An 18608-nucleotide genomic window follows, 5' to 3' on the forward strand; every position below is an offset into this window, starting at 1 on the left:
TTCTGCACTGAGTCAAACCAGAGCTGAAGAGGAAATTAAGTGGGCGATATCGATGTGTTTTATATAAAAGGAGGAGTGGCTTTTGCTAAAGCCAAACTATGGTAGACCTATCAATGTAAAGGCCAGTCAGGGTCAGACCCATATCTGATATAGCTGCAGAAAAAAAAAAAAAAAAAAAACTCACAGAGAAAGAGAGCATGATCAAATACAAAATATGTTCTGATGACGGCCTCATTGCACTATTGTTTATCCGATTTTTTTCAGTGCGCTGAAAATATTTGCTACTTTCTGAATGAATTAGATCAGTAAATTTGTATAATAATAATAGTTGTTTTGATTTGTATAAATTAAGCTATTTTATGTAATTAAAAACGTATATGAAAAAATATTTCATGGTTAAAACTTAATGCGAACCATAGAGGGTTAAAATATAAATAGCTGGCTGAAAATATAAGAGATTGCACTTATTGTAGATATCAATATACATGTCTCAATAAATATATATCAGAGAGGTAAGGTACTTACAAGAAAAATACTCAAATGTAATTGTAGTAATATCATTATTATATCATTAATATGAAAGTATAATATATTACATTTATTAAATGCATACAATATAATACACACAACAAATTAATAAAAAACTGCAATCAAATTATTGATGTTACTAAAAAAATCCAACTGGGGAAATACATTACTTCAATTCCACTGTGGTGCAGTGTTGCAATATGGCAACATACCAGTGTTTCCATAGTGGTACAGTGTTGCCATTATGGCAACATTGATATTTTCTAATTTTGCATTAAAACTATGTTAGATACTGTTAATAAAAATAAAATATGATGTTTTATTCATTGTAATGATGAATAAAAATGTGTAATTCACTAACCAAAGATGATGCAAAAAAAATCCCCCTTGAAAAGAAATGTTCAAAACATGAGTTTAACACAACCATTTCTGGAGTACATCAACAGGTGTCTTCTATGGGAGGGTGACGGTGAGAAAAAGTGTTTTGGAGGAACATTTAAATGTCATTTGACTTAAAAACAGCACACCATTGACTACCTTTGGGCTGGTCCTTTTAATAACCATATTCCAATATATTGTATTTATTTTCAGAATAGCAAGGAAATCAGTTGAAATTAATTGTTGCCATGTGGCAACTATGTACCATGGGTTAAATAAGATTTTTACACATTTGCTTGTAAACACCTACTAAAAGAGGTTGCACATCTACTGGAATCTATATGATGTTACACTTAATGTTGTGCATTGGGTCTAGCCTGTACAATGCTTTCTAATACACTTTGTAAGCCAAATGAATTAGCAATACAAAAGTAGAAGTACATTTTTTTATTTTACTCCGTGTTAAATTCTTCCCATTTGCAGTTTAAAGTTAAAATATCTAATTAGCAAACATGAGTAATTACCATCCCTCACTACAGCCCTCTGGTGGCTTTTAAAATCATAGCCATTAGGCTCCTTTTTTCTACAAAAACACTTGGCTGGATGGTGGGTGGGTCTAGATTAGGGAGTGATGACATAAAGTCTTGAAATAACAAATGCCAATGCATAATGCTTTTTATATCAACATTTACCATTTCAGACACTCTGTTGATGTATCTGTATGCTTCTGTAGTCTTTGTCGTTGTGTTGAAAATTAGTTTAGAACGACAAGAGAGTGACAGCTTCAGCTCACACATCAGGAACACTCTTTTGAAAATGTGCAATACTGTGCTATTTACCACTGTGTTGTAAAAGGAAGGGGTAGTTTCCATCACCTTCTTACAGCCTTTTTAATGTATTTTTAAAAACAGTGATTTAAACAATTATAGTACAGAATTCAATGCTTATTAGCAGGAAAATTTAGTGAAATAAAACAATTGAAACCTTTAATGCAAAAAATTTATTGATTCCATGTCAGACAGGTGGGGGTTAAAAAGGTTACACGTTTATTCAAAAGACAAATATTATAAAACTATAAAAATAAATGCCACAATTAAAAGAATAGCAGCAATAACAAGAATCAAATTATTAATGACTGTTAATTCCATTCATGTAATTTTGATTAATAGGAATACACATATTCATTCCCAATTCCTAGTTAAATAATTTATCAATCGGATCAAATACAGCCGAATCAAATATAGTCTAATTAGTCAAATTAGAATTAAAATCAAAGACAAATTAAAGACCTAAGTCAAATTCAAAGCCAATTAGAATCAAATTAGAGTCTGATCAAATAAAATCTGAGAGAAGTCTAATAGAAATATTAGACTGTCTAGGTTCACCTAGTATCAGAGTAAAAGATAGAGAGTGGAGAAAAAGATGTAAGAAGTGTGAATGTTATGTCTAACTTTGATTAAGAACACATTACTCATGTCTCAGCTTGTGACCAAAGGCGTTATTAATTTGCATGTTTGCTTACCAACCCAAACTTTAAAAAGGCACATTTACAAAGAAGTACTTCTTGTTCAAAGAACATTGGTCTGTGGCTGAAATGATGATAGATATGATAAAATGTATGAAAATAACATACAGTACCTTCCGAAATTATTCATACACCTTCATCTTTTTCACATTTTATGTTGCTGCCTTATGTTAAACTACTTTAAATTACTTTTTTCCCATGTCAGTCTACACTCCATACTCCATAATGGCAAAGAAAAAAATTGGTTTTTAACATTTGTGCAAATTTATCAAAAGTAAAAAACTTAAAAGATCCAGTTGCATAAGTATTCATACCCTTAACTCAGAACATAGTTGAAGCACCTTTACAGGCTCAAGTCTTTTTGGGTATGATGTGACAAGCTTTGCACATCTGCATTTGGCAATTATCTGCCATTCTTTGCCTCACCTTTTCACCTCTCAAGCTCTGTCAGCTTGGATGGGGGCTGGCAGACATTCTCTAGAGTCCTAGTTATTCCAATCGTCTTCCATTGTGGATAATGCTTCTGTGAACCTTCAATGCAGCAGATTTTTTTTCTGAATTCTTCCATAACACTTTGTCTTAACACAAGTCTGTCACTGAGCTCTACAGGCAGTTATCTTGACCTCAGGACTTGGTTTTTGCTCTGATGTGCATTTTCAGCTGTTAGACCTTTTCTGAGAGGTGTGTGCCTTTCTAAATCATACTCATTCAAATGAATTTGCCACAGTTTAACTCCACTCGAAGTGTAGTAACATCTAGAAGCAATATGAATGCTCCTGAGCTAAATTTCGAGTGTCCCAGAAATGAATACGAATACTTATGCAACAGGATCTTTTCAGTTTTATATTTTTAATAAATTTGCACAAATGTTAAAAACATATTTTTTGATTTGCCATTATGGAGTAGGGAGTGTAGATTGATGTGGGGAAAAAAGAAATTTAAAGTAGTTTAACATAAGGCAGCAACATAAAAAAAAAAATGAAAAAAATGAAGGGGTATGAATAATTTCGCAAGACACTACACATAGCAACAGTATACAGTCTCATGTCATGTCTCAAAGGGTCAGTCAGGGTAAAACTGTTAGGGCATTGAATGCATATTATATATATAGTAATAATATGAGAATATATAAGAATAATATGAATACATATTCTCAAAAAGATTAATAATGATATAAATATAATAATTCTTAAGACATATTCATAGTACAGTTAATAATGCATTATCTTAGATATGAATATGCAAATTCTTGTTAATTTCATAAAGTCAACACATCAACCTTGTTACACTGATACCTAATAGATGTGTCTTAATTTTATTTTATTTTTCTTAAAGAGTTTTTTCAACTGGGCACTTGTGATATGTGTTCATTGAAAAAAAATATCTTTCATCATTTGGCTTAAATTTACTTTTATTTACAATAATTAAAAAATGCAACAATAAAAAAGTCATTAGTTTAGAAATATATTGGCATCAGAACTGACATGAAGTCATTAGTAGTTCAAAATAAGAAAGTGGAGTTGAAACTTCATAGGACATATACACCTTCCACATTATTCTATATTCTATAGCCTTTCATAGTCTGTACTATGAAGCGGATGTGAAGTGTAGCTGTGAAGCCACAAGGCTATAGGTCTAGAGCATGTCATTGTGATTTTGTTGTGGTCATCACTGATTTGATTTCAGTCCATGCTTTGTTAATATTTTGAATGTAGGATATTAAAAAGGTTCTTGATTAATATCAGACAAGAGAAATCATTGTCCACTGTCTTCACTTAAAAGTGCAATTTTGATGATGGCACAGTTTTGTGATCACATGATGATTTCCCTTCATCTGCTAGGCGTGCAGCCAAGAAACACTTGCTTAGAACTTAAGAAGGTCAAGTTACCACATGACCAGCAGGAAACCACAACTAGCACACTGCCTTCATGTCTTTGTTTTAGAAATAATAATTTCTAATTGTACTTATTTTCAAAATGGCATATATACTGTAAAGGTATTTACTGATAGTGGCTACTGATGTTACTTGTATGCAATTATTTGTCTGAGGAATTAAAAGTAGCTAATAAAATCTCTGAAAGAAATAGATCAGTGGAAAAAAAAAAATCTTGTACAGCACTTTCTGACATCTAAACACATCCTACTGGTTGGTCGCATCGTTCATTGTATCTCTGGTGAAGTTTGTTTTGTCATTTGCTCTCCTGTTTCTAACTAGGATAAATCCATCCAGATATGATAAACTTAAGATTTTTGCTTCTCTTTCTAATTGGTGAGTTGAACATTTATGTCAGAACTAAACTGTATTCACATTAATTCAAGCTAATCAATTTTTACTTGTCGCTTTAATATTTTTGTTTAGGCCTTACTGCATCCCACCTGAATAATCCACCTGTGTTTGCCAAACTGGGAGAAACCATTAATATGTCTTGCTTTTACCGGAGCCAAATGGCCATGCACTTCTCATGGTACAAGCATGAACTTGGAAAAAATCCCAGGCTCATGTCCACCATCTACAAGTATGACAACAAAGCCCGGTTTTACGATAATTTCCAGAATAATTCACGCTTCTCTGTGCTGAATGACAAGGGTGTGCATCGCTTGGTGATAAGAAACATACAGCTCTCAGACTCGGCAACATACTACTGTGGAAACGCTTATTCCAATGTAATGGAGTTTGTCGGAGGGACAGAGTTGATAATTGAAGGTAATCATTATTTTGAGTAATTTATGGTTGTTTATAACATCTGAGGTATAATACTGAGCTTTCAAAAGGGGGTTTTGGCCGCAACACTATTTTGGGTTCCAACAGAATCTTTAAGTGAACATTTATTAAAATAACCTTACTGTGAATAATCTAAAGAACTTTTAAACTCTTTGGAACCTTTTTTCTTTTACAAAAGGTTCTTTATAATGGAAAAGCACTTCATTGAACCACCAATGCCTATAAATAACCTTTATATTTAAGAGTGTATAGTGATAGTGAAGCTTTTATACCGAAATGCTAACTTTTAAAGAACTAATTACCATATTTGAATGCAATGTCCATAGTATCTTATTCAAAACTCACTCATTAAATTTCCATACAGGGGTGAAAAGCAACACTTTCATAAAACAACCTGCTTTAATTTCATCACATCATGGAGATTCAGTGAGTCTTACCTGCACAGTTTTAAATCAGAGCTGTGTGGGAAACAACAGTGTGTACTGGATCATACAGGAATCAGAAGAATCTCAGCCGAGATTAATTGGCGTACATGGAACAAGTATTGGTTATTGTGAGTGGAGCTCTGAAGCTGGTTTTAGAGCACGTAGATGTGTCTACAGCTTCTCTAAGAAAGATCTAAAACTTCCTGATTCTGGGACTTACAGCTGCACTATTGCTGCATGTGGGGAGATTCTGTTTTTGAATGACACCAAACTGGACATTATAGGTATGTTCCTCAAGAAGTAACTGGTAAAAAGGAGCACTTTTATGGTGTGTTAACATTATATCCATAATTTTGTCTATTTCAGGTGCTGATTCAGCTGAACAGATGATGACTTTTATAATTCTTTCCATTGTAAGAACATTCCTTCTTTTAATTACTATTGTCATAATTACTTTTTGGTACTGCATTAATTCAAAAAGCATTTCAAAAGATGACTGTTGTCCATCTGCCGTTGCTCTCCAAATTAAAAAAAAACCTGATCAGATGGAAAACCAGGTCTGTTAAGGAAACCAGCTTCTGATCATCTGTAATATGTAACATATCTCTCCAAATTCATGTATGATGTGGAATGATATGCAAAGACATAATCTGAACCTTGATTTTGTTTCATGTAACATAATGCTCTTTTATGACTGTCTACTTATTAGAAATAAACCAGCATTAAACTGTTTGTTTCTCATAGGAGCAATACAAGACTCTCCTGGAATTTAGATTTTCAAACTCATGTTTTGCATACACATTTTACAGAGATTAAATGTTCTTAATTCATATTTATTTCACGACAGAGTGGAAATTAGTATAGATGTGCTTTGGTACACAAACACGTTTTAAAAATCCATTAAACCACTATTTTTTATTACACACATGCTAATAACACCAACACGAACCTCTAGCATGGTACTTCACATTACACAGGAAGCATTCTCATAACCAACAAATTTGATGGTTTTTCTGGGATGTAGGCATCTGATTTTGTGAACATCCAAGCGAAACCTGTTATAGGAAGTAGAAATAACCATGAGAATATATGCTTTAGCTTCATATGAATATTATGCAACAAAATAGCCAATAGCCAATAGAGGTTCTGGAAAAGTTTTTCAAAATGCTAGCAGCCATTGCAGGGCCAAGCCCATTATGGCCATTTTGGGCATATTTGAATGTTGGATTTTATTTGGAGACTTTTAAACAATGTATAGTTCCCATAATGTATAGTTCCCATAATGATTTTCTGACTAACTTTTCAAAAGTTAGAAGCAAAAATGTGCATTTTTGGTATCTCACGACCCATAGGTGGTGCTATTCCCTACTTTGGCATGGACCCTCAGAACATGGTGTTGATGAAGCATACCAAGTTTCATTTCATTTGATCAAAGTTTGGTCAAGATATAGCCTCTGAACCCATTTTGGGTCAACCTCAAGGAGGAGTAGCAAAAAACAGAATACTGTACTTTTCAAAATGGCTGCTACTGTAATTGGTGGTGTCTTAATGTAAGCTATTGAATGTGATCAGCATGAGGAGAGGAATCAGTTGTACTAAGTTTAATTTTTCTGGAATTAGGGATTTTAGAGTTATTACCATTTAAATATTTCATTTTTGAACTAGTGTTGGCGCTATAGAGTTGGTTCTAGAGACCCCAAATTTGGTCAGATAACTATTCATGGCCATCACTACAAGTGTGCCAAATTTCATAATTTTCTTATAATCCGTTTATAGGGCTGCCATAGACTCCACTGAACTGTACACTGCAAAGTGATGTTCTCACTGAGATGAACCAGCATGCTGTAGATAAATCAGGTTGCTGTAGAATTGTTCTTGTACTTGAATGTTTTCCTTAAAAATGATTCCAAAAATATAACAGTTATTTTATTTGACAGCAGAATAGAATACTTGTTATCATCAGAAACATTTCAGGACTAAAATACAATGCAGTGAACTTAATCACTCCACAATAATAAGTTGCTACATCCTATTGTGTCATTTGGAAAATATTTACACGATAAGTTCCATTCCCCATTTGGAAAATGGACATTGTTCCTATAATAGGGCATTGCTATGGACTGCGGCTTCTTTCCTAATAGTTGGAATCTTTTTTGAGAAAATAACATTGTATTGTCACACTGTCTCCAATTTTGACTTGTTGCACAGATTTTGATTGCATAACAGCTTGGGCTGTGAAGCAACCTGGATTTGAAAAGTAAACAAAAAGTCATTAAAGGCTAAAGTTTAACAATATATATTTGAGAAGGAGATTTACAATGTTTGCCTACCACAAAAGCAAGGATGGTTGCATTGACAGCATGCATCTTTTCTAAGCATTTGCTCATTTTGAAGAATGAGAGACACAGGTCACCAAAAGAAAAATGTTGTTTAAGCTGATTGGTAGATGTTGGCAGATGACAGAGTTTCCCTTTATTGGTTAACCAACAGCCTTCTTTTTAGGACATGTTTTGATGCCATACGTTAAACCCACTGGTGGAAAGTTTGTCATTACATACTTACTGTATATAATAATACGTTTTTTTTTTTCCAAACCGAAACTAATCTTGACCACTTACTGCTTGTATCATTTGAAAACCTTAAATTCTAGTTTCCATATTTTGTTTGAAATGAATTAGCAAAAGTAATTTATGAATTTGTGACAAAGTACTTATGAGTAGTGACATTTTTTTCTTTTTTAAGGGGATTTAAAAAAAAAATGTTTAGCATATAAAGCGTGTCCTTTATGTGTCCATGTCAAATTTGTTATTGGTTGAAATCAAATAAAATATTGCTATACTGCATATTTAACTTCTGAATGCAATGCCTACTTCATAAATAGTATGCAAAATCATGGGTGCATTTAGCATAGATTATGTACTTTAGAAAAAATGTTTGCGATAAATTGAATGGATTATGAAAATAATTTTATAGGAAAACACAGAGGTTATAAAAAAGGCCAGACATACTTAGCTGGAATAAAAGTTACAGACTAACCATCTGAATAATAATAGTTTGCAAACTTTGCATTACGTATGCATTCTCATTTTTTATATTTAGTTTTAAAGTTGCTACAACAATTAACCTTTAGAAAAACAGGCCACTTTGTTTTCCATCCGTCTTTGAAACCACATGATGTTTCTCTCTCAGTGTCTGGTTCTTGTGGGCAAGTAGAAGTGTCTTAACAGCACATTAAATATATATGCACATTTGCCTCTGAGCCCTTTATAGGACATAAAAGGGGGCAAACAGGGAAAGTACCTGGAATATTGGTACTTTCCTTTGTCACGGATTAGGCAGGAACACACTAACAACGACGTAATAAAAAGACGTATATTTAATAAATCCAACGGAATACAGGTAGACATGGGAACACCAGGGGAAAACATCCATTAAACATCAAAGACCGACAAGAGTACAGGGGAAAACACACACCTTAAATAGACAGACTAATTACACAGACAGGTGCAGACAATGACGGAGAAACCAAAAACACTCAGAACAGCGGGAGAAAATGGGAGAAACCAACAAGACAGTCCGGGGGTGTGACATTCTTGGAATATCCATGTTTAGCAGTTAAAAATTCTGATTGCATTCACCCCTAATATAGCACTAACAATCTCCATAGTAAAGTGTATGTTTTTGTCATTATTATTATAAAAAAGAAGAAGAAGTAATCAACAACTCTGCTGCAGTTCAAAACAATATGTAAAGGACAAGAAATAGCTTAGCTTTCTTCAGTGATGTCTGACATTGACATCTGGCATTTAAGGCTGGAGTAGATTGTATCCTTTCTTGTTATTCTTTGCTCAATCTCTGAACTCTCTCTGGCATTGTCTTCAAGGAATTGTAGGGTTGTGTAGTTTGGGTCCAGACTATCTTGGTTCTGTGACGGAAGAAAAGGGGAAGGCATTTGCTCAGTGAATGCAAATACCAACTTTTAGCACAGCAGCTTTATTTGGTGTGTTCCTGACACTCAATCAGTTGATCATAGCATGCGTTTAATTCTCAGAGAAAGCATGAACTGATAAAAAGGTATACTTTAAAGGCAATGTAAATTTTAGAATAAGTGCATGAATGTAAATAGAAATGTTAAGAGATTCTGACTTACAAGAGTAAAACTGACATCAGGTTCTGAATCTTCTGAAAGGGGGTCAAAAACTTCTGAAACATTTTAAAACATGTTCTGTCGTGCCAGGAAAGTGGTTAAAACAACCGAGCCCTTTATTTCATAATTAAAATGTACCTGCATGCAATTCACTCGTTCTTCTCAGACTTTTACAGAGCAGTATGTTGATTATTCTACTCGAGCAAAATGAGAGTATTAAAGACAAATGCCTTATGGTAAGGCCAGTTTTGGACTTGAACTTGATTCTCTTAAAGATGGGGAAAATGTTTTGGTTATGCAAATTAATAAGCGTAATAGGCATATCAGTAATGTAAAAAATATTTTGCACTTTTCTTTTGCTTAATTCTTTTAATACAAAAACTTTTCTGTTTTAGTAGTGATCACTGAAGTAGTTCTAACCTTTAAAATAGAGAGACTGAAATTTCCAAAGATGGTTTGGTTACTCCGCATGCATTGATAATGTAAGAGTCTTGTTGAGCTTTCAATACTAAAAATTAACCCATTATGTTATTGTATATTCTAGAAGTTTGCATCACATTTTACAACTCTACATACTTCATAAACATTTGCATTTATTTTCTCACCTAAGAGGAACTCACAAAATAGACCTGTTATAATAAATATATCTACAATACTCAAGTTCTGACAATGTAAAGAGGAAATTAACTTACATGTTGTGTAGTAAGAGTGTCTCACACGATCAGAGTTCTCAGGGGTCTAAGGAGGGACAGGCTTTGAACAGTGCATTATATCGGCCACCATATAGACAAAATCACCTTTCACCTCAAGAGGAGCTGTCATTAGTGTGTGAAAGTCGGTTTGATTTTAACATTGGTGGTGAGGCTACAAATGCCCACACCTAATAAATTATAAAGTCTGTGGTTTAGAAAGTCACTTTTATATCAATGTGTAAAATAGAATTCATTAATATGTATTTAAAGGAAATACACATATGTTGTTTGTTAGACAACTGAATTAGCCAATCAGAATGTTAATTTGCCAGTTTAGTTAAATAGAAAGGTTTGCACCAGTATTTGCATCTTTTTCCGTTGACGACCATTGATGCTTACTGTGTGCAAACACTACACTTGAAGGATAGGATACTTTTTCAGACACTGCAATCAACAGGATACAACGTCACATTTTATAGTTTCTTAGAGTGTAATAAACAAATAATAAATATAAAATAAATAAAAAAGTGACAATGTAGAATTAGTACTCCACATTCCCACAACACTACAAAGATTTTGCCTTTAATTTATTTTATTTTATTTTATTTTATTTAAGGTCAGTCTGTGAATTGAATGCAGTTTTATTTTATACCTACTTATCAGATGATCATTCTGCCTTATTAGGATGTCCACATCCACCAGTTATTCATCTCCACTCTTTTTATATACAGATTTTTTATTATGAAACAGGGGTTAAGCAAATGATAAAATGTCAAAGGCAAAATATTTTATTAGCTATAGTTTTTTTTTTTTTTTTTTTTTTCCCCAAGCATAAATGCAGACTCAATGATTGCCATCTTCAGACCATTTTATAATTGCAGTACTGGATTTGATTGTGTCTTGTACTTTTTGGTGGATCATGTTTTAGGCATTTACATATTTGGATCAGTTTACTCAAGTACAAATTTTTTTAGGCTTTCCAGTTTTTGGTTCTGCTATTAGGATCTGATCTGTGAATAGACATCATTATGCTGGTGTAAGGTTCAACTCGCCGGTCCAAAGGTAGAGTCCAGTGACCTGTTTGAAGGTTTAATGCATGTTCGGTCTTTCCACAGCGCTTCTTCAAAGTTCACTTTATTTATTAAGATTTAGTTTAAATTTTAATATAGCTCTGTATTAATCTGACTCCAATGTCAAGTGATCATTAAATTTAGACTGTATTTCTAATCAAAAGCTGATCACAAATTTTGATTGTGTATTAATTTAGAAATCTGATTATTCTGGAAATCCTATTTTTCAAATTATTTGTTCATTACAGTTTTTCTCGATTGTTTACACACATTTTCTGAAAGCATGCCTCATATTCTCAGAACTCTACACACAAATCCAAAAACACACACACAATGGGCAAAACCTCTCAATTCTCCTGCAAAATTAAACTTCACATTCAAAACAATGTTATTTCTTTTCAAAATGGTATTTTGTTTTCAAATGACACACACAAACCATCATATCAATAGACATTTATAAGAACCAGATGAACACTGACATGCTCAATGTAAAACACACTTCTCCTTTCATCGTAATGACTTAGGCCTTTTTTGTTCAGTGTTACACTTACTACAGACAGTATATACATAAGTGTGTTGTGATGTAAAATATTTGAGAATATTGTTTTTATACTCAGAGCACACAAATACATGGTAATGAATATATTTAATTTTTCCCACAAAAACAATGTACACAGTGTACATCCCAACCAACACAAAGTTCCACATACTGTACAGTGGTCTACAAAAGAAGGATTTACTGTATACAGTTACTGTAAAAAAAAAGAAGAAAAAAAACTATGCTGCATCCTGTCTTCTGTTTCGGTCTGGCCACAGCACCTCATCCACATCACAGACAATGTTTTCCCTGGCCAAGCAGCGGAGGAAATATCACCTAGCATGGTGAATCCAGCCATGAAAAGCATCAACTGCTAAATCTCTACATGCGTCTTCCATAGCTTGGAGAAGGGGTATACGCGTTTGTGGATTTCGGTCATACACTTTCCATCTCCAGGCAGAAAAAAATTCCTCAATAGGATTTAGGAATGGGGAATATGGAGGGAGATAAACAACTAAAAATTGTGGGTGGGCAATGAACCAGTTACGAAACAGAGCAGCCCGGTGGAAACTTACGTTGTCCCAAATTACAACGTACCTGAGCTGCTCTGGGCCATCTATCTGGTTTGGTGGAATGAGTGTGTTGTGTAGCGTGTCCAGGAATGTGATCAGATGGCCAGTGTTGTAGGGGCCAAGGGTAGCATGGTGATGCATGACACCGTGGTGCGTAATCGCTGCACACATTGTGATATTCCCTCCGCGCTGGCCAGGGACTTCAACAATAGCACGCTGCCCGATTATATTCCTCCTCCTCCTCTTACTCTTACTCCTCTGGCTCTGGCTCTCCCTCTGTTTCCAATGTTGGCATCCATTGCTCCAAAACAGAGCTGACCTGTTGCCCTTTTTATGCTAAAGCTCTGAGTGCTAATTGTAAACCTGTGTGAAAGGTGTTTACCATTGTGATGAGTCAGTGTGCATAGTAGGACTACTTAACTTTAGAATTTGAATGGTAGTGTGTTCCTTGTGAAAACAAGATATTTTCATCATGAAAATTGTGCCAAATGCAGAGAATTGTGTGTAGAGTTGTGAAAAAAATGTGTTTTAGAATTGCAATTTGAGTGTAAAGCAGGAATTGTGCTTGTAGTTTAGCAGAATTGGTTCAGGGGGTTGGTGCACGAGTTACATGTTGTGGTCATTGTGTCTCAAGTACCAGTTTTTGTGTGTAAACAATCGAGAAAAACTGTAATGACCTGGTATCACTATTCACTCGGCCGATTAATCAACCCACAACACAAGCTCGCCAGCTCTGGACTTGCTCAGAGGATGAGGGATGATTATAATGCATCTTAAATGGACTGCACCCTGCAAGTCCATACTATAGAGTGCCTTTTTCCTATAATCATGAGAACATACAATGTGACAGTCAGAAATTGGAAGCCCTTCGGTATGACTTGTCCTGGACGCAGAATTGTGGAAAATACCAGACTGCAATTTAATCTATTTGAAATAATGAAGAAATTCTAGAATAACTCAAAAATTAACATTTATTGTTGCCAAGTAAAAATGTATCATGCCAATTACACAATTAAACAATGAAAATCCAATTCAGAATTAAATTCAGTTTCAATTCAGATAAATACATAACATCATTCGAATCTAAGAGTGGGAGATGCATACCTGACTGCAGAGAGACACAGCAGCATGTGAGAGACTTAGCTCCAGAGACTCTTAAACACATAGTGTGGGGGTTTATCTGAATACAGAATCCCAAATTACAATAATGCCACTTTGCTTATATACCCACAAAAAACAAATCTTCTAATCAGTTGTAAAAACACAAAAACCTTTTGGTTTATCAGATCAGACCTTGCCTTTATTGTTTTGTTGCATGGCATCTGCTTTTGTGAGAGTTCCTGGACTTTAATTTCATGAGGGAATAATTTTGCGTCTTACACTGGGAAATGTTGTAGAGGGCCATGATTTACTGCTTAAACTCACAGATGTGTAAGTCAAGGCTTCTGCATATCCAACCTGATAACGAAATATTTTTGATTATTTAAATAATTTAATTAATTTCTGTTGGAATCTGTTCATAAAACGATACATATTTTAACGGAAGCAACTTGACATTATTTAAAAAATTAAACACTAAATATTAGGAATTGTACAAGAAATAAATATAAAATACAGTTGTTCAGTTTGATCAAGAGACTTCTGAAATATTATAGCATTGACGTGACATCAGAGTTTTTATTATGATTAAAAAAATGGTTGAATTTACCTGAGTACCTTCAGATAAAGATCTACCGCCTGACACAAAGTACAGTATAAATGTTTGCAAATAAAACTTGTCTGATCAATAAAATATTGAATATAATTAATAAAATAATTAAATAAAAAATAATATACCTGAGGAGCTTCCTTCATCCTTACATTGCACAGCCAAGAGTAAGATCATTATCATCATAGAAATTATGTTTGATGTGAGTAGTATAAAAACAAAGGACTTGTTATCAACTCGTTATCTGCACAAAAAAATAAATAAAATAAAATAAAATAAAGCATTAAAAATCTCACTGTATGTCGATCCTGTTTAAAAACCTAAATGATGATAATAATAAACAGTAGTACAGTAAACAAACAGTTACGTTTTATGCAATTTATAATGTTTTATTTAGCACTTTACCAGATATTGAGCTGAATTCCAGATAAGTTCCGTTTCCAAACAGTATCTTGCCGCACACGAGTGCAGCACAGTAGTACATACCAACATCAGAAAGGCTGAGGTTCGTCTTTGTGTGGGTGTAAATGCAGGTTTGAGTAGTAGAATCATCCTTACACATCTTTTCATGTTTCTTCATATCTCCATCAGTGTAAATGATGCCAGAACCGGATTCTTCTGCAGCCTCTCTGAACCAGTAGGCCTCATGTTCTCCTTTACATTTCTCATCTGGCATTTGGACTCTACATGTGAGGGTAATGTTGTCTCCAGTGTGAACATTATCAGAAATAGGCTCCTGAAAAACTGTTGCTGTGGTATGCTCTCCTTTAAAGCAAAGCAGAAAGTAATTGTAATTGTGCTATTATAAATTTTACAGTCTCTTCATTATAACCAATATTTATTCTTTTTTAACATAAATATAACAGATCAAACATACCGTGAAACATCAAAAATGTTCCATGTCCAAAAGTCAGTTCTCCTATAATTATGACTCCACAAAAGTATGTTGTTATATCTTCCTTTTTTGTCAAGGAAATCTGTAAATGATAAATGCCTTTACTTATTGTTACGTTAAAACAACCATTATTATATCCATCAGCAAAATCAACTTTTGCCAGGTAAATGTAACTTTTTGAAATGGCTTGAAGATTCATTCCCATCTCCTGCTTGTGCCACACTATTTTGTTAAAATTTATTTTCGGTGAGTAGCACTCAATAGTGATGTTATCGCCTAGTTTAGAGGCTTGAAATCGTTTTGGTTGCAAAACGGTTTGTGCCCCAATGCAACCTGCATTGAAAAAGCAGTAAATGTGTTACACAAACCTTTTGCATGAAGTTAATTCAAGAATCTATTAAAAATTATAAAAGTTCAAATGAATAAATAAATTTACATTGTTAGATATTTTTCAATGCATGCCAGTTAATTCAGTCTATACCTACAAACGATGATGAGGAATAAAACTGTGCTCATGTTAGTTTGATTTGCTAGCAAAGAATAAGAGATGGCAAGGTGCACAATCAAAGTAACTAAATCAACTGGAAACTAATCCTGGACGTGATTGGTTAATATCAAATATTGTCATATGACAAAGTCAGATTTGGCTGTAGATTTTGGGTGAAAGGTGACACTCTCACAAGCAAAGGAAATAGTTTGTCTTCTTATGAACACCAACAATGAAAACAGATAAATAAATAAATAAATAAATAAATAAATACAATCTATATTATATTCAAAAACATACTAACTTAAAGTGTGAATTTGTTTCAGGACTGACAATTAACAGGGCACAATTTTAATAAATGGTGTTTATTATCATCCAGTTTAGAGGCTTGCAAATGTTTTTGCTGCAAAATGTTTTGTGTCCCAATGCCACCTGAATTGAAAAAGCAGTAAATGAGTTACACAAACCTTTTGAATAAAGTTCATTTAGGAATCAATTAAGGGGAGACACTGTAGGCAAAAACGCTGTTCCTTGTCCATGGTGCTGAATCATGTCAACTGACTTCAACAAAATAATTCTTCGACTTTAAAGTCACTATTAAATCAAACTTGATATAGACGTACAGAATACTTAAATATAAAAAAAACTTTTTGTTTAAATAAATGATTTATCCCTGCACATATTTTTAATTAAGATATCAAACTATAAAGCATAGCCTATTTTATTGTATATTTTGAACTTATTTTTGAATATGATGTGCTCTCACATTTTAGAAAATCATTAATTAAGCTTTAATCACGTGATTCAGTGAACAGTAAATATACTGTATGCTTGCTTTTTGTGTTTTATTTTAAATGGCTATTGTATTGCGGTTATTAGTAAGAAACATTTGACCCTGGTACTTTTCAAAAGTTAATACAGATTTAACAAAAGAAAACAATGCATCTAATCTGTGCATTTAAAGGAAAAAGTTAGATGTGATTTAGGGTCAATCGTGTATTTGTGAAGTTCTATTACCACAGAAATGTGAGCTCTGGTGGGGGCTTTCTGAATGCTCTAACTCAAGGTTGGACTCAAAGCCCCAAACCACGAGAGCATGTTGCATCATCCTGTCAAAGTCAAAGTCAACTTTATTGTCAATTTTGCCATATGTACCGGACATATACAGAGAATTGAAATTGCGTTACTCTTAGACCCTAGGTGCATACACGTAACATTAAATACAAAAGGTAGAAATTTTAAAACACAAATAAATACAATTATACATATAATATATAAAAAAACTAAATACAAACAAGGGCATATGGCAGAGAGTGCAAACCAGACAGAGTAGTGCAAATGCAAAAAAGAATATGGTGCAAAAGGATCTTATAAGTTTAATAAAGTGACAGTTATAACAGACTAGTCTTTAGAGGTAGTCTGTGTGTAGTAAGAGGTAGTTAGCAGAGCACCAATACTACACAAAGTGACTGGTGCAGGTCGGTGGTTGAGTGTGTTTGTGTGAGTGTGTGTGTCTGTGTGTGTCTGTGTGTGTGTGTGTACCTGGTATTCATCACGTTGTGGGGACCAAATGTCCCCACAAGGATAGGAATACCAGTAGATTTTGACCTTGTGGGGACATTTCTCAGGTCCCCATGAGGAAATCATGCACAATGAGTTTTTTTGATGAAGTAAAAGTGTGCACAATCTCCTGTGAGGGCTAGGTTTAGGTGTAGGGTAGGTGTAGGGCGATAGAAAGTACAGTTTGTACAGTATAAAAACCATTACACCTATGGAATGTCCCCATAAAACATGTAAACCCAACATGTGTGTGTGTGTGTGTGTGTGTGTGTGTGTGTGTGTGTGTGTGTGTGTGTGTGTGTGTGTGTGTGTGTGTGTGTGTGTGTGTGTGTCGCAGTTCAGGAAGTTTGTGGGGCAGAAGGAAGTGGGGGCAGAGTCGGTAAAGAGTTAAGCTTCCTGACAGCCTTATGGATGAAGCTGTCCTTCAGTCTGCTGGTCCTTGCCTGGAATTTCTGCAGTCTCCTCCCTGATGGCAGCAGGCTGAAGAAGCTTTGCATAGGGTGGGATGAATAAGCTGCTATGCAGAGGGCTTTTTTGGTGAGACAGGTGCTATAGAAGTCCTGGAGGGAGGGGAGGGGAGGGGAGAGGGACACCAATGATCCTCTCAGCTGCTCTATTAGTTGGAGAGTTTTTTGGCAGGACGCATTGCAGGCTCCAAACTACACAGTGATGCAGCTCGTCAGGATGCTCTCGATGGTGCCTTTGTAGAAGGTATACATGATGGGGGCTGGTGCTCTTGCTCTTCTCAGTTTGCGGAGGAAATAGAAACGCTGCTGTGCAAACAACAAACAACAGCATGGTTGCTCACATTTTTGTTCCTTTAAATGTAAAGTTTATTAGCATGAATGAAATCCATAGATCATATTTATCTCAGCTTTAATTTAAAAACAGATTAGTTCCCATATTGTTTTAGCCTGTTTTGAAACTTAGTTTTGTTATTTTCATAATAATGCACATCCTAATGCATAAGTTGGTCCGCTGATGTTCACCTCAGCAAAGCTCAATCTGCTCTGAACTACTACTTCCTCTTTCTGACTTACAGGAAACGCTTCTGTTGTCTCCACCTATTGTAATAAGTCTCACAACATTTCCTTATACAGAAAATGACTCAGCTTCTCTGAGGCCCATGGTTAGTGCTGCTATGGTTGCTATTCTTTATCAATTTATTATTTAATTTCACATTATTCATTTCAGATAGTTGAATCTGAGTCTGTTACAGTGTGGCTCATAATATAAGAGACCAGTTTTTGCTTCTTCAGAGCTTTACAAACCAGATTTAAAAGTGCTTACTTCTTTCAATGATTGTCATAAATCAGAATGTCGTGCGATCCGGTGTTTGTTAGTTTTGTATTTGCTTGAA

The 18608-nt window shown here is 34.4% G+C and overlaps 1 protein-coding gene and 1 pseudogene across 1 annotated transcript; one reads left to right on the forward strand and one right to left on the reverse strand.

The window, feature by feature from the left end:
- Positions 1 to 4226: 4226 nt before the first annotated feature.
- Positions 4227 to 12916, forward strand: LOC141331630 (uncharacterized; annotated as a pseudogene).
- A 1581-nt stretch (positions 12917 to 14497) lies between these two features.
- On the reverse strand, positions 14498 to 15717 carry LOC141331009 (uncharacterized). Its single transcript, XM_073835839.1, has 4 exons — positions 15687 to 15717; positions 15184 to 15534; positions 14712 to 15071; positions 14498 to 14550 (listed from the first exon to the last, which is right to left on the reverse strand). The coding sequence occupies exons 1-4, from the start codon at positions 15715 to 15717 to the stop codon at positions 14498 to 14500; spliced, it is 795 nt and encodes a 264-aa protein (XP_073691940.1).
- Between the last annotated feature and the right edge of the window lie 2891 nt (positions 15718 to 18608).

Source organism: Garra rufa, chromosome 3 (assembly GCF_049309525.1).
Source record: "Garra rufa chromosome 3, GarRuf1.0, whole genome shotgun sequence".
Taxonomy (NCBI): domain Eukaryota; kingdom Metazoa; phylum Chordata; class Actinopteri; order Cypriniformes; family Cyprinidae; genus Garra; species Garra rufa.